General features: G+C 37.7%; 1 protein-coding gene across 5 annotated transcripts in view; it reads left to right on the top strand.

Annotated features, from left to right (window-relative positions):
- The window catches only part of DYNC1I1 (dynein cytoplasmic 1 intermediate chain 1), a 486,729-nt gene that overhangs the window by 48,094 nt on the left and 411,431 nt on the right, over positions 1 to 27,204 (top strand). For all 5 annotated transcript variants that reach the window (XM_060196200.1, XM_060196197.1, XM_060196195.1 and 2 more), the window contains exons 2-4: positions 6,153 to 6,269; positions 22,901 to 23,015; positions 25,994 to 26,084. In XM_060196200.1, the coding sequence (XP_060052183.1) occupies positions 6,162 to 6,269; positions 22,901 to 23,015; positions 25,994 to 26,084 (314 nt within the window). In that variant the 5' untranslated portion in view covers positions 6,153 to 6,161. The remainder of the gene's footprint in view (positions 1 to 6,152; positions 6,270 to 22,900; positions 23,016 to 25,993; positions 26,085 to 27,204) is intronic.

The following is a 27,204-nucleotide window of genomic DNA, read 5'->3' as shown; positions in this document are numbered from 1 at the left end:
CAAAAAAAAAAAAGTATATTCTCTCTTTTTCTTCTGGTCAATCAATAAAATTTAAAAAGGGGGCTGTGCAGCAGCACACAGGGTTAAGCACAGATAATAGAGTGCAAAGATCCACACAACAATCCTTGTTCAAGCTCCCTGCTCCCCACCAACAAGGGGGTCGGTCCCTTCATAAGTGGTGAAGTAGATCTGCAGGTGTTTACCTTTCTCTCTTCCTCTCATAATTCCTCTCTGTCCTATCAAAAAAAAATGTCCACAGGAATAGTGGATTCGTAGTGCAGGCACCAAGCCCCAGAGATAACCCTGGAGGCAAAAAATAAAATAAAAAATCAGTAAGTATTAGCAAGGCGAATGTCCTTGCTGGCACGCAAGTTCAGAAAGCAGGCTTCTGCTGTAAGAAGAGCCTCCAGGGGAGCCCAGAGTGCATCAGCTCATTGTTGAATGGGTGGAGCTGGGGTGGGACTGAACAGTAGTTGTTCTTAAATCTGGGTAGTTAAACTATGGTTGGAATGGTGGGAGCTAGAGTTGCTTAATAATTAAGGAGAATCCTTAAATCTGGGGAAAAGTGCTGCTTTATCTGCTTGAACCTTTGCTATTTGCAAATGAAAAGATCAACTCCTTATGTAAGTGAGCAATAATTAGCAGAAGGGGGAAGGGGAGATAGCATAATGATTATGCAAACTGTCATGCCCTGGGCTCCAGAAGTCCCAGGTTCACCACCACTACCCTGCACCACCATAAGCCAGAGCTGAGCAGTGATCTGATTGAAAAAAACAAACAATGATTAGCAGCAAGTAGCTCTGATTTTTATTTTTTATTTTTATTTAATTGTGCGGGACAGAAAGCTTCACAAGTGGTGAAGCAGTGCTGCAGGTATCTCTCTGTCTTTCTCTCTCTGTCTATTCTCCTCTTGATTTCTCTCTGTCTCTACCCAGGTAATAATAATAATAGGAATAAAAGATAAATGTTGGATAAGTACAGCAGTAAAAAAAAACTTTTCTAAGAAATTGCACTACTGTCAGCACAGAATGGTCAACTATTACTTTAACAGTGATTCCCCCCCCCATCAAAAATTTATTATTTTTTCTTTCTCTTCTCCTCCTCCTGCTCCTCCTCCTCTTCCTCCTTCTCCTCTTATTATTATTATTATTGGTGGAACCAGGTCTTGCACATGTGAAATATTGCCGTTCTGGATCACTTTTTTATTTGGATAGAAATAAAAGGAGACAGAGAGAAGGAGAGACACCACAACACTGAAGCTTCACCACTGCTATAAAATCTCCTGTGTGGTTTAAATCCTTACGCCTAGGCTACTGGCATTGCAGTGTATGTACCCTACCCAGTGATTTATTTATTTATTTATTTATTTATTTACCAGAGCACTGCTCAGCTCTGATGGTGTGGGGGAATTGAACCTGGGACTTTGGAGCTGAGGCATGAGACTATCTTTGCATAATCATTATGATATCTCTTCTACCCTCTCATACATTTCAATTTTTATACCTGAGAAATCTCAAAACCATAAATTAGATAGGCCCCTTTTGGGAACATGTATATGTAACTTCTCAGATGGCTTCCTGGATTAAGTTCTAATTTGCTCCTGCCAGAAAAAGTTGCCCACTGTGTTGAAAATTATTGAAACAGTATTTTAGTGCTAAACTTGGCTTTTGTCAATTCTACTTTGTGGGGAAAAAAAAAAAAAAGAACCAAATGACCTTACTACTTGGGTCCATCTTCATCCATGTTGGTCATCAGTGGGAGCTGGGTGTAGCTGCCTCTTCCAGGCAGAGACTTTTCTTGCTCGCTGGTTTCAGCCACTTCTTTGCTTCCCCTTTTTTTAAAGAAAAAAAAATATATAATTATTATTTTATTTATTGGATAGTGACAGCCAGAAATCAAGGGGGTTATAGAGAAGGAGAGACAAGAGAGACACTTGCAACACTGCTTTACCACTTGCAAAGCATTCCTCTTGGCTCGAACCCAGGTCCTTGTGCATTGTAACATGTGTACTCAACCAGGTATGCCACCACTTGGCCTCATTGCTTCCCCTTTTCATCTGTCTGGATACTGATGGAATTTGAATTTGTGATTTTGCTTTCTACAGTCTTTGTGGAAGGACAACTCTGCACTCTATTCCACAGTTCCATTTCCTAACCAGCTTCTTCTCATTTTATCTGTAGTGTTGCACTTGTCTGCCCCTTATATCATTGACATTCAGCTAGTGATAGGATGTCTTCTCTTCCCAACTTCACAGCCATCCTGTGCTCTCTCAAAGTTGAATGATTATTGGATCATCATTATTATTATTTTTGCATCCACCAAAATGTTATTTCTTCTCTCTTGGCTTTGTTCTCTCCAGTCTGCATGCTCTCCCTTCTGTCTCTACATTTGTCCACCCTCCCAGTGCAGGTGCAGTCGTTCTAGGAAGATTCTGGCGGCAGCCTTATAAGAGCTTGCTGTATTTCTGCCCCCCCCACTTGTTTTCAGTCAGGAACAAGAATAGGCTTAAGTTAATTATATCTTCATTTTGTCATTCTCTCTTTCAAAAGCTGCTGTGATCCTTTATTATTCTTTGTATTAAATGGGATTCACTTTGTGTTTTCTCACAATTCTACCAGTTGCCTTGACACATCCATTTGTACAAACTGAGTTATGCTTTTTTGTTGTCATTGGAGACTCAGTGTTCTAGACTGTATTTATAAAATACAAAGAGGAAGAATGAGAGATATGGGAGATAGGATGGGTTAAAGGGAGAGACACTATAAAACCAAAGTTTCTCTCAGTACCATGTTACTCCCATTTGGTGTACCAGGATTATATGAGTGGCTAGGCAGGCATCCTCTCAGGTGAATTATCTTAATACCCCCTAAAGTATTCACACATTTATTTTCTCTTTATTTTGCCACCAGGATTATCACTTGGGTTCAGGGCCTGTATGACAACTCCACTATTCTTAGTGGCCGTTTTTTTTTTTTCTTTTTCTTTCTTTCTGAAATTTTATTTTCTTATAAAGAAGAGAGGGGAGGGGGCTTGCATGAGAGTGTGATTCCTGTAGCACTGCTCTACCACTCAGGAAGCTTTACCCCCTCCAGGTAAGGACCAAGGACTTGAACCCAGGTCCTTGAATGGTAATGTGTGAGTTCTACAGGGTAAGATATCACTCAGCCTCCACCCACATTCTTGTACTCAGTCTTCTGGTTCTCTTTTTTTTACTTTTTGCCAGAGCACTGCTCAGCTCTGGCTTATGGTGGTGTTGGGATCGAACCCGGGACTTCGGAGCCTCAGGCAAGAGAGTCTCTTTGTATAACCATTATGCTATCTACCCCTGCCCTGCTGGTTCTCTTTTCCACAGGGCTTTGCACATTGATATCTTTCCTTCATGTATAGTTCCTGACCTCACTTGATTTACTTTAAAATCTACTACTCTGGTTCTTTCCACTATATTGTGAATATTCCTTTGCCTCTAAGCTTGTACACTCAAGATAAAAGAGTGTAATACTTCAGAGTGTGGACATACTCCTTGTATTGACTATGAAGACTTAGGTCTTGATGACAATTCTTTATTTAAATTGTAAGGCATGTATTAATAATAGTTCTGGTCCCCGGGCCTGGGCGGTAGCAAAGCAAGTTAAGCGCAGATGGTGCAGAGGGCAAGGACTGACGCAAGAATCCCAGGTCGAGCCCCCAGCTCCCCACCTGGAGGTGAGTCACTTCACAGGCAGTGAAGTAGATCTGCAGGTGTCTATCTTTCTCTCCCTCTCTCTGTCTTCCCCTCTCCTCTCGATTTCTCTGTGTCCTATCCAACAATAACGATAACAATAATAGTAACAACAATAATAGTAACAACACTACCGATAAACAACAAGGGCAACAAAAGGGAATAATAATAGTAATAATAGTTCTGGACCCAATGGATTGCTGTGATTAGTTGTGTTAAAAAAATGGAAGCATCTTGCGTCTTGCACTTGGTAATTAGCCAATATCTCAGAGAAGTTCTCAGCCACACCACATTCCCTGAAAGTTATGTACTCCTTGAAAGGGAATGTGCTTTGGTTCATTTTTTAAAATCTTTATTTATTGGATAGATACAGCCAGAAATTGAGAGAGAAGGAGGAGATAGAGAGGGAGAGAGACATAGAGACAGAGAGACACCTATAACCCTGCTTCACCATTCCTGAAGCTTTCCCCCTGCAGGTGGAGACCAGGGGATTGAACCCGGGTCCTTGTTTATTGTAATGTGTGCGCTTAACTAGGTGCACCACAACTTGGCCCCTCATTTTTGTACACTTAATGCTTTCAATAGCCAAGTACAGATTAAATACTCAACTAGTATTTGTTGAGAAATGGAAATAATATATTATCATGAGTAATAGAGCTTGAATATTGTGATTATCATTTTTATTATTTCACAAATCTTTGACATTACATTGTGAGCAGGAATAAGTAAAGTAGGAACATGGCAGCATATTTTTCAATTGTGTGTATTCATTTAAAATTGTCTCTTAGGGTAACAGTTCTTTTTTTTTTTTTAAAGATTTTATTTATTTATTAATGAGAAAGATAGGAGGAGAGAGAGCAAGAACCAGACATTAATCTGGTACATGTGCTGCCAGGGATTGAACTCATGCTTGAGAGTCCGATGTTTTTCCACTGTGTCACCTCCTGGACCACAGGGTAACAGTTCTTGATTGCCTTGTAAAAATAGTAACAAGAAATTTGAGGGCTTTTTCCTTCTTTTATATATTTTTGTTATTTATTTATATATTTATTTTTGCCATGTATCATTCTGTCATCTACTTTGGGAAACACTATACATCCTAGTTGCATACAAATAATATGTAAGTGGGTACTCATGTCATATGTAATACTTTCTCCTTTCCCCTTTATGTTAGGAAACTGGGTCATAAGTAGTTCTTAATTTCTCAGTATGTCCCATTTATTATTGTCTGGTTGGGAGTACAAAAGAGATGAATGGTGAGAGTTTTGTCCAAATTTATTTTATTTGAATTTTTATTTTTATTTTTTGCCTTCAGGGTTATTGCTGGAGCTCTGTGTTGGCACTACAAATCCACTGCTCTGTTATTGCTGGAGCTCTGTGTTGGCACTACAAATCCACTGCTCCCGTTAGCTATTTCTTTCATTTTATTGAACAGGACAGAGGGAAATTGAGAGAGGAGAGGAGAGATAGACAGTGAGACACCTGCAGACCTGCTTTACTACTGCTCATGAAGCTTTCCCCCTGTAGATGAGGAGCTGGGGTCTCAAACCCAGATTCTTGTGTCTGTCCTTGCATAGTAGTGCCACTGCCCTTCCCTCGATTTGAAAACATTTTTGGCCTCATACCACTACTAGCATTCCTATCACTATTAACATGAAAGTTAATTCTCATTCAGATAATTTTCCCAAGAACTTTTCTTGATGTCACTGGCCACTTCATGTATTCAAACATCTTTTGCTTTAAAAACAAAGTGTGTCAGGACAAGTAGTATTGCATTTTGTATGCAAATGGAAGTTTTATAGACATAGGATTGCACTGTATATGAAATTAATTATGACAGTTCAGGAGAAGTTTTACAGAAAAAGAAGATTAATATGTTAGCTCTTCAGTGGCTGTCTTCCTGATGCATATAATGCGAAAGGGAATGAATTTTCCATGTGCTTAAATTAAGTGGAGGAATGTTTATTGAGTCTATAGAAATGTGAAGGGGGCATATTTTTAAGGGTTTATGAAAGTATTTTTTTTCTTTTCTCAGTGTGGGGATGAATTGGTCTATTATCATCTAAATTGGAAGTCACAATGATAGTTGTTTTTTGGTTCTTTTTAAATACTGTTGTTTGTTAAAACACTTGTATGGGAGATATACTGTTTATTCTAAAATAGGTTGATATTATTTTTTAGACTCAAATAGGCTATCACACCGTATTTTTTCTAATATTTTATGCACATAAAAGGAAAATATTTTCTATAGAAAGAGGCCAGATGTAACTTAACTTGTTCCTTTAATTTTTATCCCCCCACACACTTTAAGTAACACAACCTGCTATTGTCAAGAAGACAATTCACAAACTGGATTTCCTTTTGAATAATGTTGGCGATGATAATGCAGTAACTTTATTTTTATATATTCACAATTTTCCTCTTTCTCTCTAAGGAAACCAACATGTCTGACAAAAGTGACTTAAAAGCCGAGCTAGAGCGCAAAAAGCAGCGCTTAGCACAAATAAGAGAAGAGAAGAAGCGGAAGGAAGAAGAAAGGAAAAAAAAAGAGGTACATACTGGTCTTGTGATGTGGTCTGTGATACAGTCACTGATAAAAAATTGTATTAATTTTTCTTTGTCTCCATTCCCTGTCCTCAGTATAGAAATAGCAGCATAGTGCAGATGAAATATTGGGGTTACTCACTGCTTTCAGGTAAATATTTTGCCCTAGTTTATGGATTCGTGTGAACATATGCTCTCTTTCAGGGGGCCTGGTCTATATCTAGGTTTTGGGACTTTGTTAGGAAGTAAACCACCTAGAATAGAATTAGAGAATACTATGAAAGGAAAGGTCTCACCCGAGTAATGAAGCTGAAGGGTTGTCATTCCACACCTAAAGTCTCTGGACACAGTCTGAAGTGAAGCATGCTGGCTGGCACTCCTTGTGTTGATTAGGTTGGGATCGGCGGATGCAATATTATTTGATGTGCATTGAGAGAAGCATCCAGGAAACTGTGCCTCACCCTAAGGTTCCAGGACTGGGGGAAATATAGGCTCTATAGTAGAAATGTGAGGTTCCTGCTGTCTTAGGATTCAAGAAGAAGACAATGGGCAGTATTGTTATCATCACATTATTTGGTAATTGGATTAACTTTGAAAGGTCCCTTTGTTAGGGCTTGGGGTATAATACCCAGCATCTTGTATCTAGCTGAACCACCAGTTGTTTCTTTTGTTTCTTTCTTTATTTTTTATTTAAGAAAGGATAAATTAACAAAACCATAGGGTAGGAAGGGTACAACTCCACAGAATTCCCACCACCCAATCTCCATATCCCATCCCCTCCCCTGATAGCTTTCCCATTCTCTATCCCTCTGGGAGCATGGACCCAGGGTGGTATGGGTTGCAGAAGGTAGAAGGTCTGGCTTCTGTAATTGCTTCCCCGCTGAACATGGACGTTGACTGGTCGGTCTATACTCCCAGTCTGCCTCTCTCTTTCCCTATTAGGGTGGGTCTCTGGGGGAAGCAGAGCTCCAGGGCACATTGGTGGGGTCTTTAGTCCAGGGAAGCCTGGCCGGAATCCTGATGGCATCTGGAGACTGGTGGCTGAAAAAGAGAGTTAACCTACAAAGCCAAACAAATTGTTGAGCAATCATGGACCCAAAGGTTGGAATAGTGGAGAGGAAGTGTTGGCGGGCTTCTCACTGCAAACTCTAGTATACGTCTGCTTTCAGGTATATATTTTGCACTAGTTTATGGATAAGTGTGAACATATGCTCTCTCTCACAGAACCTGGTGTATATCTAGGTTTTTGGACTTTGTTAGAAAGTGATCCACCTGGGATGGAATTAGAGAATACTATGAAAGGTCTCACCCAAGTAATGAAGCTGAAGGGTTGTCATTCCACACGTGAAGTCTCTGGACATAGTCTGAGCTGAAGCATGTTGAGGTGGCAATTGTGTTGATTAGGTTGCAATCGGCAGATGCAATATTATTTGATATGAATTGGGAGAGGCATGTGGGAAAGTGGGCCCTATCCAAGGGTTCCAGGACTGGGGGAAATATAGACTCTATAGTGGAGATCTGAGGTTCCTGTTGTCTTAGGATTCAAAAAGACGATGGATAGTTAATGTTATCATCACATTATTTGGTAATTGGGTTAACTTTGAAAAGTCCTTTTGTTAGGGTTTGCTGTATAGTACCCAGTATCTTGTATGTAGCTGTGCCATTAGTTGCTTCTGATCTACTTGGTCTAGGCTTTTGAGAGAGTCCACATATCAAATACACAGCCTATTTATTAAAAAGACTCAGTCTGTGTTTTAAAAACTTCGAGACATACAATTAATTTACCCCCTCTCATATTAATTAATTAGTGATTAATATGACTACACTTTACTAGGAGTGTACATAAACACCATTCCCACCACCAAAAGACTGTGTCCCATCCCACCCATCCACCCGCAACCCCCACCAGCCCAGGAAGCTGCATGTCTACCCCTCACCACAGTACCCATTCATTGGGGAAACTGACGAACCTACCTAGCCAACTGAATCCACATGGATCCCAGTCTCTTTCAAAGCCAGCAACGAGCAGCTCCTGACAGCTTTCAACCTGACGCTGTTGACTGGCTATGGAAGAAGGGCAAACGCTAGAAGAAGACCACAGGGTTTTTACTTTGGTGCCCTACTTACAATTTAGTCAGATCCTGCTTTTAGTTTCCCTTTCAGATCATCTTTCTCAGCTTCTGTTGATGAGTGGGATCATCCCATACTCATCTTTATCTTTCTGACTTAGCTCACTTAACATAATTCCTTCTAGCTCTGTCCAAGATGGGTCAGAGAAGGTGGGTTCATTGTTTTTGATAGCTGCATAGTATTCCATTGTGTATATATACCACAGCTTTCTCAGCCACTCATCTGTTGTTGGGCACCTGGGTTGCTTCCAGGTTTTAGCTCTTATGAATTGTGCTGCTATGAACATAGGAGTACACACCTCTCTTTGGTTGGGTGTTATGGAGTCCTTGGGGTATATACCCAGGAGAGGAATTACTGGTCATATGGAGGTCCATGTGTAGCCTTGTGAGAGTTTTCCAGACTGGTCTCCACAGAGGCTGGACCAATTTACATTCCCACCAACAATGCAAAAGTGTTCCTCTGTCTCCACAGCCTCTCCAGCATTTGTTGCTGCTGTCCTTTTTGATGTATGCCATTCTTACAGGAGTGAGGTGGTATCTCAATGTTATCTTAATTTGCATTTCTCTGACAATCAGTGACCTGGAACAGTTTTCCATATGTTTGGTAGCCTTTTGGATCTCCTCTGAGGTTAATGTTTTGTTCATATCCTCTGTCCATTTTTGAATGGGGTCATTTGCTCTTTTGGTGCTAAGTTTGCTGAGCTCTTTATATATTTTGGTGATTAGTTTCTTGTCTGATGTATGGCATGTGAAGTTCTTCTCCCATTCTGTGAGTGGACTCTTTGTTTGTTTAATAGTTTCTTTCGATGTGCAGAAGCTTTTCAATTTGATGTAGTCCTATTGGTTTGTTTATGCTTTAGTCTTCCTTGCAATTGGGTTTATTTCATCAAAGATGTCCTTGAGGTATAAGTGGGAAAGTGTTTTACCAATGTTTTCCTCTAAGTATTTGATTGTTTCTGGTCTAACATCCAGGTCTTTGATCCATTTGGTGTTGATTTTTGTTTCTGGTGAGATAAAGTGGTTCAATTTCATTCTTCTGCATGTTACAACCCAGTTTTCCCAGCACCATTTATTGAAGAGAGCCTTCTTTTTCCATTTAATGCTTTGGGCTCCCTTATCAAGGATTAGATGCCCATAGTGTGGGGATTTATTTATGGGCTTTCAATTCTGTTCCACTGGTCTTTGTGCCTATTTTTGTTCCAGTACCATGCTGTTTTGATGATGATGGCTTTATAATATAGTTTGAGATCTGGGAGTGTGATGCCTCCATTTCTGTTTCTTTTCCTCAAGATGGTTTTGGCAATTCTAGGTGTTTTCAGGTTCCAGATAAATGATTGTAGTGTTTGTTCTATTCTCTTAAAGAAGCTTGGTGGAACTTTGATGGGTATTGCATTAAATTTGTATATAGCTCTGGGGAGAATATTCATTTTGATGATGTTTATTCTTCCAATCCATGAGCATGGGATATCTTTCCATTTCTTGGTATCAGTTTCTATTTCCTTGAGTATCAACTCATAGTTTTCAGCATACAAGTCTTTCACTTCTTCAGTCAACTGTATTCCTAGGTCATTTATTGATTTTGCTGAAACAGTAAATGGGAGTGATTTCTGGATGTCTTCTTCTTCATATTTAGTGTTTGCATAAGGAAATGCCACTGATTTTTGTACATTGATTATGTAGCCTGACACCTTGCTGTATTGCCTATTAACTTCCAGTAGTTTTCTGCTGGATTCTTTAGGTTTTTCTATGTATACTATCTTATCATCTGCAAATAGTGAGAGCTTGACTTCTTCCCTTGCAATCTGTATTCCTTTGATTTCTTTCTCTTGCCTGATTGCTATGGCAAGAACTTCCAATACTATGTTGAAGAGTAATGGTGACAGTGAACAGCCCTGTCTAGTCCCCGATCTGAGGGGAAATGCTTTCAGCTTCTGTCCATTGAGTATGATGTTGGCTGTAGGTTTGCTATATATGGATTCCACTATCTTGAGGAATTTCCCATCTATTCACATTTTTGTAGAGTTTTGAGCATGAATGGGTGTTGGATTTTGTCAAAGGCTTTCTCTGCATCTGTTGATATAATCATGTGGTTTTTGGCTTTGCTTTTTTTGATGTGGTGAATGACATTGATTGACTTATGGATGTTGAATCAGCCTTGCATTCCTGGGATGAATCCCACTTGGTCATGATGAACAATCTTTTTGATGTGCTGCTATATCCGGTTGGCCAAGATCTTGTTTAATATTTTGGCATCTGTGTTCATCAGAGATATTGGTCTGTAGTTTTCCTTTTTTGTTCTGTCCCTATCAGCTTTTGGTATCAGGGTGATGTTGGCTTCATAGAAGGTGGAAGGGAGTCTTCCTATTTCTTCAATCTTATAGAAAAGTTTAAGAAGTATGGGTATTAACTGTTTCCTGAAAGTTTTGTAGAATTTGTTTGTGAAGCCATCTGGTCCAGGACTTTTGTTGTTGGTGAGATTCTTTTTTTTTTTTAATAATTAAAAAAAAAATTTTATATTTATTTTATTTATTTATTCCCTTTTATTGCCCTTGTTGTTTTTTTATTGTTGTAGTTATTATTGTTTTTGTTGTTGGAAAGGACATAGAGAAATGGAGAGAGGGAGGGGAAGACAGAGAGGAGGAGAGAAAGATAGACACCTGCAGACCTGCTTCACCGCCTGTGAAGTGACTCCCCTGCAGGTGGGGAGCCGGGGTTCGAACCGGGATCCTTATGCCGGTCCTTGTGCTTTGTGCCACCTGCGCTTAGCCCGCTGCACTACAGTCCGACTCCCGGTGAGATTCTTAATAACGGTTTCAATTTCTTTGTCTGTGATTGGTGCATTTAGGTTTTGTAGTTCTTCTTGGTTAAGTTTTGGAAGGGCATATGCTTCTAGGAATAGTTCCATTTCTTCCAGGTTCTCTAGGTTGGTGGCGTATAGTTCTTCATAGAAGTTTCCCATGATTCTCTGGATTTCTGTTGTGTCAGTTGTGATATCTCCTCCATCATTTACAATATTAATTTGAGTCTTCTCTCTTTTTTGTTTAGTGAGTCTGGGTAGGGATTTGTCAATTTTATTTAATCTTTTAAAGAACCAACATTTGGCTTCATTGATCTTTTGTATGGGTCTTTTATTTTCGATATTGTTTATTTCTGCTCTAATTTTAGTGATTTCTGTCCTTCTGGTTGCTTTAGGGTTCCTTTGTTCCTATTCCTCTAAGTCCTTGATGTGTGCAGTAAGGTCGTTTATTTGAGCTTTTTCTTGTTGTTTAATATGTGGATGTCTGGCTTTAAGTTTCCCTCTCAATACTGCTTTAGTTGTGTCCCAAATATTTTGATAGGTTGTGTCTTCATTTTCATTTGTTTCCAGGAACATTTGAATTTCCTGCTTGAGTGACTCTCTGACCCAGTGGTTCTTAAGGAGTATGTTGTTTAGTTTCCAAATTCTGTGTCTTTTAATAATTTTCTATTTATTGTTAAATGTTATTTTTACTCCACTGTGGTCTGAGAAGATCCTTGGGATGATTTCAGTGTTCTTGAATTTATTGATGCTGTCTTTGTGGCCTAACATGTGGTCTATCCTTGAGTATGTGTTATGTGGATTTGAAAAGAAGGTGTATTCCAGTTTTTTTGTGGTGAAGGACTCTGAAATTGTCCAAGAGGTCTAGTCTGTCAGTCTCTTCATTTAATTCTCTTGTATCTTTGTTGATTCTCTGCTTTTTTGATCTGTTTAAGTGTGAGAGTGGGGTATTAAAGTCTTCCACTATTATTGTATTACTATTGATGTATTTTTGAAACTCTTTCAGTAGGTGCTTGATGTATTTAGATGGTCTCTCAATTGGGTGCATACATGTTAATAATTGTTAAGTCTTCTTGTCTGATTGATCCTCTAATAATTAATGTCCTTGCCTATCTTTTATTACTTTATTTAATTTAAAATCTATTGTGTCTGAGATGAGAATGACTGTTCCTGCTTTTTTTTGTGGCCCGTTAGCCTGTATGATAATTTTCCATCCTTTCACTTTAAGTCTATGTTTATCTTGTTGTGTCAGATGGGATTCATGCAAGCAGCATATGGTTGGGTTATGTTTTCTGATCCATCCTCCCACTCTGTGCCTTTTGATGGGTGAGTTTAAGCCATTGACATTTATTGATATTATGGATTTAATATATTGTAGTGCCATTGTTCAACAAATTTTTGTGTGCTCTGATATATTACAAGTATTATAGTGATGTTCTTGTTTATAAGAGGCCTTTTAGAACCTCTTTCAGGGCCGTTTTGGTGATAGTTGCCTTCTTTAACTGTTGTTTGTCAGAAGGTTTTGATCCCTCCATCTAGTTTGAATGAAAGTCTAGCAGGATATATTATCCTTGGTTGAAACCCTTTTTCTTTCAGGGCTCGATAGATATCTTGACATTCTCTTCTGACTTTTAGAGTTTGAGTGGAGAAGTCTGCTGATAGTCTTATGGGTTTTCCCCTGTATGTGACTTTTTGTTTCTCTCTTGCAGCCTTTAGGATCCTTTCTTCATCCTTACTTCTTCTCATTGTGAATATGATGTGTCATAGTATCTTCAGGTCTGGGTTGATTCTGTTAGGAACTCTCTGGGCCTCTTGAATCTTGATGTCCTTTCTGTTATTTAGGTCTGGGAAATTTTCTTCTATTATTTCCTCTAGAATGTTTCCTTCCCTTCCTCTCTTTCCATTCCTTTCCTCCAATGTTGTTTTTATTTCTGTGATTAATAAATTTATTATTGCTTGCATACTTTTCTTATCTATGGTTACTTCTGGCTGATTTGTAGTTTCTTCTGGGCTCTTGTCTATATTCATTGGAGTAGCAGATTTATTTGTTTTTGATCTACCCATTTTTTTGATTTATGTGTTGCTTATTTTTATGTTCTGTTGTTCCTCAGTTGTTGTGTTTTGGGTACAAGCAACACTGTACTAAATACCTTTATGACAAATGCAGTCACAATTACAATAGCAACTGAAGCAAGGATTAAAGCAGTTTAATCACTACCAGTTAGCCAAATAATATCTCCAGTCCATGAAAAAAATAACAGCCAAGTCCAAGTGAAGAAGAAAGAGAAAGGAAAGCAGGGATAACAAGAATAGACAATTATGCAAATCTACTGTCCACTGTATATTCTAGGGGTAGCAATAGGAGAAAGGGAAGTAGAGTAGAGACACACACATAAAGGTTCCACTCTGAATCTTCCCCAAAATAATTCACAAATGAATATCGGTGAATTCAGAAAGCCATAGTAGAAGGAAGGAAGAAATGGAAGATAAAAAAAAAAGAGAAACAAGAGAGAGAAAAGAAAAAAGATAAAGAGCTATGATAAAAGAGCAGTGAAAGGAGAGTTTTTTAATTGATTAGTTTATTTTTTATTTATTTTATTTTTTTTAATTAGCTAGGAGGAGGGAGAAGGGGAGAGTCTGTAGAGGAGGTAGGAGTAATGAGGCAAGTTCCTCTCACAATGGGTAAGATGCCAGTCCCCTAGCAATGAAATATACCCTAAGAGTTAAATCTGGTCAACCTAAAGGAGGGGGGGAAAGATATACACCTTTATATAATATTAATAATAAAATAAAAAAACATGTCCCAGATTGCCTTGAGCTGAGGCAGCTGATTGTTAAGAAAAAAAATAATAAAACCTCAGGACTAGACAAGAATAGCAGGAATAGACAGTTATGCAAATCTACTATCCACTCTATATTCTAGGGGTAGCTAAAGGAGAAATGGAAGTAGAGTAGAGATACATGCAGAGTGAGTCCACTCTGAGTCAGATTTCTTCCTCAAAATAATTCACAAACATGTATCAGTGAATTCAGAAAGCTGAAGGAGGAAGGAAGAAAGGATGACAAGAATGAGAAAAAGAAGAAAAAAAGAAAGAGAGAGAGAAAAAAGAAAAAGAACAGTAATAAAAGAGCAGTGAAAGGAAAGAGTTATTTATTTTTTTTAATGATTTAATTAGCTATACGGGGGTGGTGACAAAATGGGTAGGAGTGGTCAGAAAAGTGAAACAAGTTATTTTAGCAGTGAATAAGACACTCAGTCCCCTGCAATAGAAAATACACTAAGAATTAATTCTGGTCAACCTGAAGGAGGGGGAAAGGGGTATGCGTTTATCTTGTATTGATAATAAAATAGAACAGAGTAAAAAACCCTGTTCTGTCTTCAGCTTGGATGGCTCCAGATTGCCTCAGGCCCCCTGAGCAGAGGCAGCTGATTGGCTACTTAGAAAGAAAAAAGGCCAAAGGTTTCAGAAGGGAATAGAATTAGAATGAATGACACCCCCTGGTGGGACAGGAATCTTGGTAAAGAAAGAAGCTCAGCAGTGGAGCCTTCTAGGAGCAGATCTCTGGTCCCCAGGGACTAGTTATGCGGGATTGGGGTGGGGTGGGTGTGCTTCGGGAATAATAATTTAAAAGAAAATTTTTTTCCCTTTCTTTTTTACTCTATTTTCTACCCCAAATTGAGTTATAGTCACCTCCTTGGTGTCACCGCTAGGACCCCTTATTGACTGGCCTACTAAAGGCAAAAAATCCTACCATTTCCAGTAGATGTGGTCGGAGCTCAAGCCACTAGCAGCTTCTCATTTCGCCATCTTCTGGAATCCCCCCCCCCCCTTTTTTTTTGTTCAGCGGGGAAGCAATTACAGAAACCAGACCTTCCACCTTCTGCAACCCACAATGACTTTGGGTCCATAATCCCAGAGGGATAGAGAATGGGAAAGCTATCAGGGGATGGGATGGGATATGGAGATCTGTGGTGGGAATTGTGTGGAGTTGTACCATTCCTATCCTAAGGTTTTGTTAATGTCTCCTTCTAGAAAGAAAGAAAGAAAGAAAGAAAGAAAGAAAGAAAGAAAGAAAGAGTGAGAGAGAGAGAAAGAAAGAAAGAAGTAGCAGTATATTTAATTTGTAGAGTTGTGAGGATTAAAAGCATTACTCCTGTAAAAAGCAGGTAGCACATAGGATATATTTAGATTTTAATAAATGTTATTGGGGGAGCAGGGCAGGGGGCTAGACCTTAATTAATTTAACAGTATTTATCAGATATTTAACCATTTTTCTTTTTTCATTTAACATGGCCTTCTTGCATGTCAAACAATGTGATAAAGGTCCTTGTACACTGAGCTTGGTACAGACTTTTTTTTTTTTAATTGGGGAATTAATGTTTTATAGTAAATACAGTTGTTGGTACATGTATACAGTTTTTAAAAAGAAGACTCTGTATAGTGTTATATGCTTTTGTCTCTAGAAATCACAACTGTGTCCCTACTCTGAGTTTTTCTTTGAGGAAAGAAAGTATATTTTGTTGGCATACAAATTAAATAAGTGCTGTTTAGTACTATATGATTGGGAGACCAAGGTAATAGATTTAAAACAACTATTTTCCAACGAAGTAAAACATAATTGCAGTTGAATTTTAGCCTCCTGCCATCTCCCATCTCTATATAATTATACTCTGATTGATGCCATAGTTTATTTGTCCTTGATAGTGTATACAGTGATTTTTATTTCTTTTTTGGAGATCTTTGCTATTATATATGTAGTCTGTGAGTGAAGTAAAGGTGAAAATTGACAAGGAATGGCTATTCATTTTCAAGCACAGCCAAAAAAAGCATTAAGTGTGATTATGCTTTATTTCTTTCAAATGTCAACACTTACTGTAGTTTTAAAGTACACTTACTTTAACACTTACTTAAACACTTACTGCTATCCTTTACTAATAACTGGTTTCCTTTTAAACTGACATTTCAATATCCAAATTGAATTTTATAGAATTACTACAAAATGAGATAAGATATGTGAAATCTGGTTTCAAATCATGCTGTCTGCTTTGCCTTTGTCATTTTACATATTTGGGGGGAAATTACAGGCAAAAAGGAATGATGGAAATGGCCACCCTTTTTGTTTCTATACAAAGTAGTTTTTTCCAATGGAGATTTGGGCTTGATACACATCAGACAGAGCCCTAGAAGATGAAGGCAGCAGGTGGTGAGGAGTGTAGAATGTTAGAAGGTTCTGGACTGCCTCTAAGAAATTAGACCTAGTTCTCGATGTAAAGTCCCATTGTCTTTGTCTTCTCATTTCTTTTTTTTTTTTTTTTTTTCCCCCTCCAGGGTTATTGCTGGGCTCGGTGCCTGCACCATGAATCCACCGCTCCTGGAGGCCATTTTTCCCCCTTTTTGTTGTAGCCTCGTTGTGGTTATTATTATTGCCATTGTTGATGTTGTTCGTTGTTGGATAGGACAGAGAGAAATGGAGAGAGGAGGAGAAGACAGAGAGGGGGAGAGAAAGACAGACACCTGCAGACCTGCTTCACCGCCCGTGAAGCGACTCCCCTGCAGGTGGGGAGCCGGGGGCTCGAACCGGGATCCTTACGCAGGTCACTGCACTTTGGGCCACATGCGCTTAACCCACTACGCCACTGCCCGACCCCCGTCTTCTCATTTCTAAGATGGTAAAGTAGTTTAAGTCTCTGATAATCTGATACTTCTCTGTTTATTCCTATGAAAATATAGAGTCCTAGTCTCTCATCTCTAAGTTTCTTATTTGAAATAGTTGAGTTGGCCAGCTTTATCTTCAACATGTGTCCTGGCTTTCCATCCTTTCTCTCTAAAACATCCTCCATAGAAGATCTTTTCCTTGATCCAGTCTTAAAACTGTCTATTGTGATGGTGTGGTTTGTTCTGAGCAGTCAAAAGCAGTAAGATAAAAGGTAGTAAATCCTACTGATTGCACACAGAGGTTTTTGAGTTGAATGTGACTGTGGGAAAACTGACTCTTCCTTCTATGGGATGGTCTTAAGTGAATGGAACCTCTTTGAACATGTTTTCTTTCTTTAAAATGGAGAGAAATCTGGTGCCTTTTTCCAGGGAGTTCTGTGAAGATACAGGGGAACTACAGAGTAGTAGAAGGTACAGGACAATTGATCAATAAAAATCTATTCTACTCAGTTATTCTGCTCCTGGGTTCAACTACCAGGGTAAGATAATGGATGTCTGGAGTGGCTGCATTTCTCCAGGTCACTATCTGTGAGACCATTGTCCAAAAAATGCCCATTATTACAAGAGTCTTATAATTGAAGACCCCTTGCTTATAGCTTTTTTATACATCTATTCTAATTCCTGTTTTTCAAATAAGAAAACTGGACCACAAAACTCTAAAGCTTAGAGGTATCCCCCTTCCCAGTCTTGGGAAGGATGCCTCTCCCAGTTTACTATGATCATCATGCTCTGGACTAAACACAATAGCCTTCTCTTTCTTCCCATTTCCCTTCTCCCTAAAATCCATATTCCAACTACACTTAACTGTTTGTTTACTGTCTTAGAGAGTCTGAATGTTATATTTGCTCTACTTTCACTGTTCTCTTACTTCTCCCTATTGTCTTTCACCTGGCTGTTGAACTCCTTATCTTTCAGTTCTCATCTTCATATGTCACTTTTCTGGGGGAGTGGCAGGTAATCTTCTCTGACATTTTCCCCATCAATGACTAGGTTAATCCTGTACCCTCACTTTGATATTTTTTAAAGTTTATTTACTTATATTTCCTTATTATTGGATAGAGACAAATTGAGAGGGGAGGGGAGATAGAGATGGAGAGAAAGAGAAAGACACCTGCAGCCTTGCTTCACCATACATGAAGCTCTGCCCCCTGTATGTGAGGACCAGGAGCTTGAACCTGGGTTCTTGTGCACTGTAGTGTGTTCACGTAACTAGGTGCCCTACCACCACTCCCCTCACTTTTATCCTTATCAGACTGTTTAGCAGCAAGCATTATATTTATCTCTTCACTTGTCTTTCTCTTCTAGTAGAGTACAAGTTTTCAAAGTCAGTGTTAAGTATTTTTCATCACTGAATCAATGTCTTTCACATAGTTGTTCCTCAAAAAAGGAGTGCAGAATGAATGGATAGATAAATGAGTGAACAGGTGAACTAGATAGGGAGATCTGTGGTACTGATGACAGGAAGCCTTTCCAAGTACCTGGCATTCTCTTCAGTAAATTCCCTTGGAAGCTTCTGATCCTGAGATAGTTTGTGGAAAAGTCCAGTCAACTAATCACCATCATCTATTCCTGAGTTTAAGATTTTCTATTTTTCTGTTTGTAGAAAGTTTGAAATAGCTTCACACTTAAATAGATTTCATGTTTATGAACTTTATTTAGGCTTATATTTTACTTTACTATTATCTTTTTAGATAGAAACAAAGAAAGCAGAGACAGTGAGTGATAGAGCAATAGAGACCACAGCATTAAAGTTTCCTTCAGTGTAGTAGGGGCCAGGCTCGAACCTGGGTCAAACACATGGCAAAGCAGCACACTATCCATGGGAATTACTTTGCCAGCTTAAAATATAAATTTTAAATAAGTAAATTTAAAATAAAAACAACAACTTTTGTAAATCTAAGTTTTTTTTTTATCATGACTAAAAACAAGTTAGGCCTACCTAGGCTGTCTCCGCAGAATTCAGAAAGATACATAGTACATGTATAAAATTACCACTCTCTGATCCTTTCAATGTTTACTGCTTTCCTGGTTGTGGTATCATGGATGAACTATGATTTTAAAATAAATATAGTGGTCACTAGTTAAGATGCTGACCCAACTTTATAAAAAAAAAGGGTTTTACTACAAAGAGGTGTGTGCTTAATAGGGCCGCCCTGAAGTTTTGTCCTAATAACCATGGAAATATCTTTGCAAAAGTGACAGATAATTCTCAACTGTTATTACTCTTCACAAGCAGAAATATCACTTGCTGAGAGAGACGCCTATATATTTTTAATTACTAGTATTGTGAAATTACTTTATTGAGTCATTAAAATAAAATAGGATTCTGTAATATTTACCTAGAAAAATGTCATGAATGTATAAAGACCTTGGATAGAGTAGCACTTGATCTAGTTTACAGTATTAATTGCAATAGACAGACACTATCTTTATTTCCAATAAGACCCTGTTACCTAATTTTGCATTTTTCATAGTCAACTTTTGAGTTTTGGCAACTTTCTTAAGCTTCTATTACAAATATTTAATTGGTTAAATGTAATTTCACAAATTAACCCTAGGGCTTCATGCTGGCAAGGCATGTGCTCTACCACTGAGCCTCTTCCTTGACCTTTGTATTACATCTGAACATTTATTTTTATTAGTGCATGCCATCACACTGCCTGCTCCTTTAAGAATTAAAAACAATGGAGTCCGGTGGTAGGTAGCACAGCAGGTTAAGCGTGTGTGGTGCAAAGCGCAAGGACCGGAGTAGGGAATCCCGGTTTGAGCCCCCGGCTCCCCACCTGCAGGGGAGTCCCTTCACAGGTAGTGAAGCAGGTCTGCAGGTGTCTTTTTCTCCCCCTCTGTCATTCCCTCCTCTTTCCATTTCTCTCTGTCCTATTCAACAATAACAATAATAACTACAACAATAAAAAACAAGGGCAACAAAAGGGAATAAATATTTTTTAAAAAATTAGAAAACAAATGAAGGCAGAGAATGAGTTGTACAAATATCCTGTATTGTAGTGAATTTTGCAATTCAGATGTACCATTTTTATACAGTACATGTTTGTGCATTTTGACATGTGATTTACCTTTTAGACGTTTCTTGAATGCTCAACAATTAAAATCATAGTAGACATTTTTGAAATATCAGAATACGTGTCTTTCTGTATAAGTAAGTACCGCGCATTAACCAATTGCGCCACTGGCGTTCAAGATTATGTGTCTTTCTACAGAGAACATACAGCAGATGTTTTAAAGAATACATCCAATACTTATTCAAAAGAAAAGATTTTTTCATTTGCTCAAAAAGGGAGATTCTTCTATTCCTTTCTAAGTCTACACTTACTACTACTTCTAGATGCCCTTACATTTTTCCTCTTCTCTCTCTGGGCTTTGATGGAATTGGGTTTCAGAGCCCTCTTGTCATCTTTCCCTAACACTTCTCCCCCTCTCAGAGTATGGAACAAAATTATTTTGGGGGTGCATAAGGACGTTCTGGTTTCTGTAATTGCTTTTCTGCTGGATACGGGCATTAGCAGGTCAATCCATACGCCTAGCCTGTTTCTATCTTTCCCCAGTGGGGAAAGGTTCTGGAGAGGTGATGTTCCAGAACACATTGGTGAGGTTGTCTGCCCATGTAGTTCAGGATGGAATCATAGGAGCATCTGCAACTTGGTGGCTGAAAGGCAGTTAAGATATGAAACAGGACTAAATGTTTATTTATTTATTTATTTATTTATTATTTAAGAAAGGATTAATTAACAAAACCATAGGGTAGGAGGGGTACAACTTCACACAATTCCCACCACACAATCTCCATATCCCACCCCCTCCCCTGATAGCTTTCCCATTCTCTATCCCTCTGGGAGCACGGACCCAGGGTCACTGTGGGTTGCAGAAGGTAGAAGGTCTGGCTTCTGTAATTGCTTCCCCGCTGAACATGGGCGTTGACTGGTCGGTCCATACTCCCAGTCTGCCTCTCTCTTTCCCTAGTAGGGTGTGTCTCTGGGGAAACTGAGCTCCAGGACACATTGGTGGGGTCTTCAATCCAGGGAAGCCTGGCCAGCATCCTGATGGCATCTGGAACCTGGTGACTGAAAAGAGAGTTAACATACGAAGCCAAACAAATTGTTGATCAATCATGGACCCAAAGCTTGGAATAGTGGAGAGGAAGTGTTAGGGAGGTACTCACTGCAAACTGTAGTGTACTTCTGCTTTCAGGTATATATTTTGCAGTAGTTTATGGATACGTGTGAACATATGCTCTCTTTCACAGAAACTGGTGTATATCTAGGTTTTGGGACTTTGTTAGAAAGTGAACCACCTGAGATGAAATTAGAGTATACTATGAAAGGAAAGTTTAATAAATAGGAACCAGAAATTAGGAATAGAGTAGATGAGAATAGGGATTTTTAGGGTGGATAGAAGCTAGGAAGTCTATTTTAGGTACGTTCCTAGGGGTCCATGACTTTAATAATTTTTGCTAGAGCTAAATAATTAATATGGAGGTGGGAATTTTTTTCCATTTTATTGGATAGAAAAGAGAAAAACTGAGAGAGGAGGGGGAGATAGGGAGAGAAAAATAGACACCTGTTAACCCGGTTCCTTGTGCTATGTTTGCTTAACCGGGTATGCCACCACCAGCTGCCCCCTCAACAATGAACTTTTTTAACCCAGACTTTAATTTATCACTATATGATAGAAAAACAGACTGTGAAAATGCTCAGAATATCAGAGGGATATACAAAATATGGTTTATAGACAAAATTTGTTTTAGAATTTTTTTTACTGTTATCTGTATCTATTTACTGGATAGAGGCAGTCAGAAATAAAGAGGGAAGAGGATGATAGAGAGGGAGAGAGACACCTGCAACACTGCTTCACCACTTATAAAGCTTTCCCCCTACACATGGGGACTGGGGGCTCAAACCTGGGACCTTGCACATTGTAACACATGTTCTCAACCAGATGCACCACCACCCAGCCCCGACAAAATTTGTTAAAGGAACTTATGAGTAATCTTTCAATCTATATCTACAAAATAATTTTCTTCTTGAAGTTAGTGTGTATGATGGAAGCCTGTAGAAATTAGAATTTAGTAATAAAACTTACATCAATACTTTTACCGTAAACATGAGGAAGGAATATCATCAACACAAACTCATTGACAACTGATAGTTGTCTGCCCAGAAGAGACAGGGTTTTAAGAAAGAGACAATTTTAAGAGGAGTACTGTTGATAAAATCCAGGGCCTTCCACACATGAAGCAAGTATGTATTATATACATTCTATCACTATCCTATATCCCCAGCCCAAGAGATCCAGTTTTTACAAAACTCACAATCCAGTCTACAGCCAGACCATCATGACCACACCCTATCTTGTCTGTCCTCTGAAAAAAAAATCATATTCTGGTCAGAAATATTTTGCCTTGGTTGTTTCTTCCAAAGCTGGCTAAGAGACACTTTCCTACCATCTGATAAGAGTAAGGGGAAAAAACAAAACAAAGCAAAACAAAACAAAACAAAAAACCTTTGACCAAAAGATAAGGCTGCTGGGTTAGTAATTATTAGAAGGGGCAATTCCCTTATTATGTATCCATAAGTAATTTTTTATTTCCTCAGTTATATCTTTATGGTGACACTTTTCATATCATTGTCCTTTATTTGTATTATTTCCTCAAAGTGGAATCATTAATTATAAAATGTTTTAGCAATTGCTTCACAGAATCAAGATGCTATAGGATATGTCCACAGACTTGCTGAAAGCTAAACAATTATATAATCACATTTTCCTTTGTCAGAATAATTCAGTATTTTAAGTAAATGATCTATTTTAATGTTGGGAAAAGTATGAATCTCCCTGTATTGTGTGTATAAATAAAAACCCATGGGGCTGGGGACAATTTCAGTGTTTTGTTAAAGATTAGGTCTATGTAGGGATTCTTGCTGGGAAAAACATATATTTAGTTCTATGATTGACTTTTTTATCTGATCTCTACCATTTGCAGGCTGATATGCAGCAAAAGAAAGAACCTGTTCAAGATGATTCTGACTTGGACCGCAAACGTAGAGAGACAGAGGCCCTTTTGCAGAGCATTGGGATATCGCCAGAGCCACCGTTAGGTACTTAGAAGTACTTCATATTACTAGTTACTAAAATCTGATTTGCATGAGATACACCATGTCCAGCACCTACTGTTCTTTTAAGTCGATATTACTTACTTTATTTTTTAAAAGAAATTCTGTGGGTTATGCTTCAGGCATGTTTATTTTTGGAAGTAAGGGAGTTAGAAGGAGATGGGAAGACAGGTTTTGGAGTTACCAATTTGCTGCTGGCTAACAGATTATCTAGTCAGTCTCTACTGTGTTACTATCGGAGCATTTATACTCTTAAAGTGAGTAGCCACATGGTAAATGCAAGAAATCTTAAATATTTTCTTAAGTTATGTTTCATTCTCATGGTTGAATCTCAACCTCTCTTTGCTAACTTAAATACTATGGATCTGGTTATGAATCTCATAACCACCAAAGACATGGTGTTATTTCATAATGAAAATAAAGTGCTCAGTGGGAAATTTGAAGGAAAACTTAAAATGGTAACAAATTAGCAGCTAATTAACAATTTAAATATATTTGATACTTATATATATCTTGATTTTATTGCTAATTGGCATTTTCACTGGAACACCTTTTCTTCAACTCATTCATTTCTAGTTAATTGTCCATGATCTCATTTTCTCATTAGGGTTTGGATACTGAACTGTTTGTTTGTGTTGATGGTAACTGGTACACATAGTGTTTATTCTGTCATTTATCCTAATATTTCCCATGTGATAAGTCATCTTATTTTTCTTTATCTGTTGGTTTTCCATACACACAGAGTAACCCTAGACTAAAACTATGTAATGTCAAGTGTATTTAAGCAAAAGAAAATACTTTTGGGACCAGGTGGTGGCACACCTGGCTGAGCACACATGTTACAATGTCAAGAACCTGGGTTTAAGCCCCTGGTCCCTACCTGTAGGGGGAAAGCTTCTCAAGTGATGAAGCAGAACTACAGGTGTCTCTCTCTCTCTCCCTCTCTATCTCCCCCTAGCCTCTCAATTTCTATCTCTATCCTATAATAAATAAATAAATAAATAATAAGGAAATACTTTTAAAAATAGATAAATATAAAAATAAATATATCATGTCTACTTTAAAAATAATACCTTTTAATCATATCATTAGATTTTATATTAAGTACTATGCTTTTTTTTACTTAATGTAGCCCTTCTCTCCCTACTTCAGTATCACTTTATTGAGGAAATGTCGATTTATAAGAAGATTATTTTCACAAGAATACATTTTCACATTTCCCCAAGATATTGCAATATTTTTAATGTTTTTCATAATTAATCTACAAATTAAGTATTCTGAATACTTAATCCATATATACAAAACTAAAACACCTTAAAAACATATTTATATTCACCTTCAATTTGTTGTAGATAAAATCATATGTCTAACAATGATGTAATAAACCCACAGTAAGAAATTAATTATATTGTTTAGCTTTTTGGGGGCATGGAAGATCTAACCTATCTGATATTTGCCTGTGTAGTTTCTTTGAGGAGCTGACAATTTTTTTGTACTTAATTGACTTGTAACATAATTAATATAATATAATTAATTGACCTTGCAATCAATTAATTATATTTTTGCCTCAAAAGAGCCTATGAAAATCTGTTGCAGTGGGGACACTGGTTAAGTACAATAGTCTTAATTCCTCTAGCCTAGATAAACCAGAAATTACATTTAAAATTTAAAACAATTTAAAATCTATATACTATGACCAGATTCTGAACTACCTATACATCCCAAACAAGGGTAGACCCCATTTTTAATTTTCATCCACCTCACTGACTTATCCTCTGACTTACTGCAGAGGATAATCAGTGAATGAATTGTGGATCATATGATAAAGCCAAATTTCTTGACAGATCCATCATTGTGTTATAGGATCTGGACAAAATAGTTAAATTCTTTATCCTATTAAATAAGTAAAAGGAAATTGCACATGATTGAAACCAAATGGTAGTCTAAACTTACGCACTGAAATTTCTTCTGCCCATATGGCTTATTTGGCATGTGTGATATTGAGAACCCATTTAATATGTTTGGCTTGGAGCCATTTTGGCTAGTTGGTGCAGCTTCTATTTGAAGGGTATTTGGCTTCGATCAAGAGGGAAGAGAAAAAAAAAATAGATTAGCTTTTTTTCTTTTATTATCCTTGCTCTCAGTATTTCAGCTGCACTGACCTCAATCTTTGAACCTGTATCTCTTGTCTTCAGAATGGCAGCTTACTTAGTTCATACACATAGCAGTACTTTCCAATGCTGCCAAAGACAAAGAAAAACAAATCCCAAACACAGTAAATAGTACAGTGGGATGTACCTATTAATTAAATGTAAAAATAAAGCAGCCTGCCATTTTCTTTTGTTTTAAGAGAGACTTTTAAATTACCAGGTTCAACATTTACACTTTCTCTATTTGTCATAGCAAAAACAGACTGTAATCCTTGGACAATAGATTTCCCTCTAACAGAAGAGATACAACGGGCTTTTTATGATTCTTCTGGACCATTTTAAATTACTTAAAATCACGTATTTCATTTAAATACTTTAAATATTTAAAAATTTTTATGCATAAATTCATTTTTAATAGGTCATTTCTATACTAAAAAACAAAGTGGAGATTTGGGATTATCTTGAGATGATTGACTACTAGAAATATATGATTTAAATTATCTGAAAACTATTTAGATTCTCCATTTTATTTTGTTATGGTAAACATGGCTTTAGAATCATCAAGTTAATTCTGTTTAAATACATTTCAAATTATAATTTTTCTTAAATATTAAAATAAATTCACTTGACTTTCTTCCTTTTCTTTCCTTTTGTTTTCTTTTTCTTTTTTTCTTCTTTATCCCATCTCAATCTTTCCTAACCATATGATGACTTTAATTTGGGCCCATTTGTTTTAATTTGTCTGACACTGCTCTTCTCCAGTGCAGTCGCTGCATTTTTTAACATGGGATACTTGTTATTTTCATTATTTAGTCCCAACCCCTATGTCTCCCTCCTCGAAATCAGTGAGCACTCCAAGTGAAGCTGGAAGCCAAGACTCAGGCGACCTGGGACCATTAACAAGGTAAGAACTGTCTGCATAATTCATGGTGGGAAAACAATAATCAAAAAATCAAAGAACTATTATCCACTGTGTAGTGTCATACATACATACATCTGCATGTATATTCAATAATGTTATTTCAAATTTATGGTGATTTTCCTTTTTTTTAGGAGCTTAGGAGTGCTTTTTAACATATAATAATAACATATATCATCTGTTCTTGAGTAAATTAGTTTAGCACCATGTATCTTATGTAATCAACACTAGCCTAACCACTGACTTGGGTGTGAAAGAAAGCAGGGAAAGACCAAAGACAAATAGAATATATATCTGGGGGCCAGGCGGTGGCGCACCTGGTTAAGTGCACATATTACAGTGCGCAAGGACCTGGGTTCAAGCCCCTGGTCCCCACCTGCAGGGGAAAAGCTTCGCAAATGGTGAAGCAGGTCTGCAGGTGTCTCTCTGTCTCTCTCCCTCTCTATCTCTTATTTATTTACTTAATGGAGTTGACTAGTTTGAGGACTCATCCCCAAAATGTTTTTCTCATTCTTACTGATTATTATAATCATCATTATTGATTCTTCTGTTGTGTGAGTCAGTTTCCAAATGTTTTATCATACTATGTATAATAAAAAATATATCATTTCTGGAAATGAAAAGTGACATTCTTTAATTTGACCACTGAAGAGGTAATCAGAAGGTAAATCTGTAAAGAGGTCAAGTAAAGGGCTCATTAATATTCATTGAGTTACAGTAATTTTTTAATCCAGTTATCTCCACCATAATTCCTACATACAGTCATACAGGTGCTTATAGACAGGGGACAAATGATTAACAAATACCCCACTTATAGATGTCAGATGGGATCTCATCACAGCTTAGAATGGTTGTACTCATGGGGGAATATGACTCCATATTTTTCTTATCTCATTTTTCATAAGAAGCTAAAAATTAAATAACTTCCTAACTGATAATGTTTATGAATTTGTTGTGGGCCAGATTTTGCCAGTGTGCTAACAAACTAACCTCTGACTAAATTTAAAACAAAGTCATAAATTACTTTAGTAGGCTTCAAGCAAAAGAGAAAATAATCTTTCAAAGCACTATCATTCCTACAAATAGGTCTCTAACCTTGTCTATG

Source organism: Erinaceus europaeus, chromosome 8, assembly GCF_950295315.1.
Source record: "Erinaceus europaeus chromosome 8, mEriEur2.1, whole genome shotgun sequence".
NCBI lineage: Eukaryota > Metazoa > Chordata > Mammalia > Eulipotyphla > Erinaceidae > Erinaceus > Erinaceus europaeus.
The sequence above is the reverse complement of the archived record's forward strand: the minus strand, read 5'-3'. Positions and strand labels throughout refer to the sequence as shown.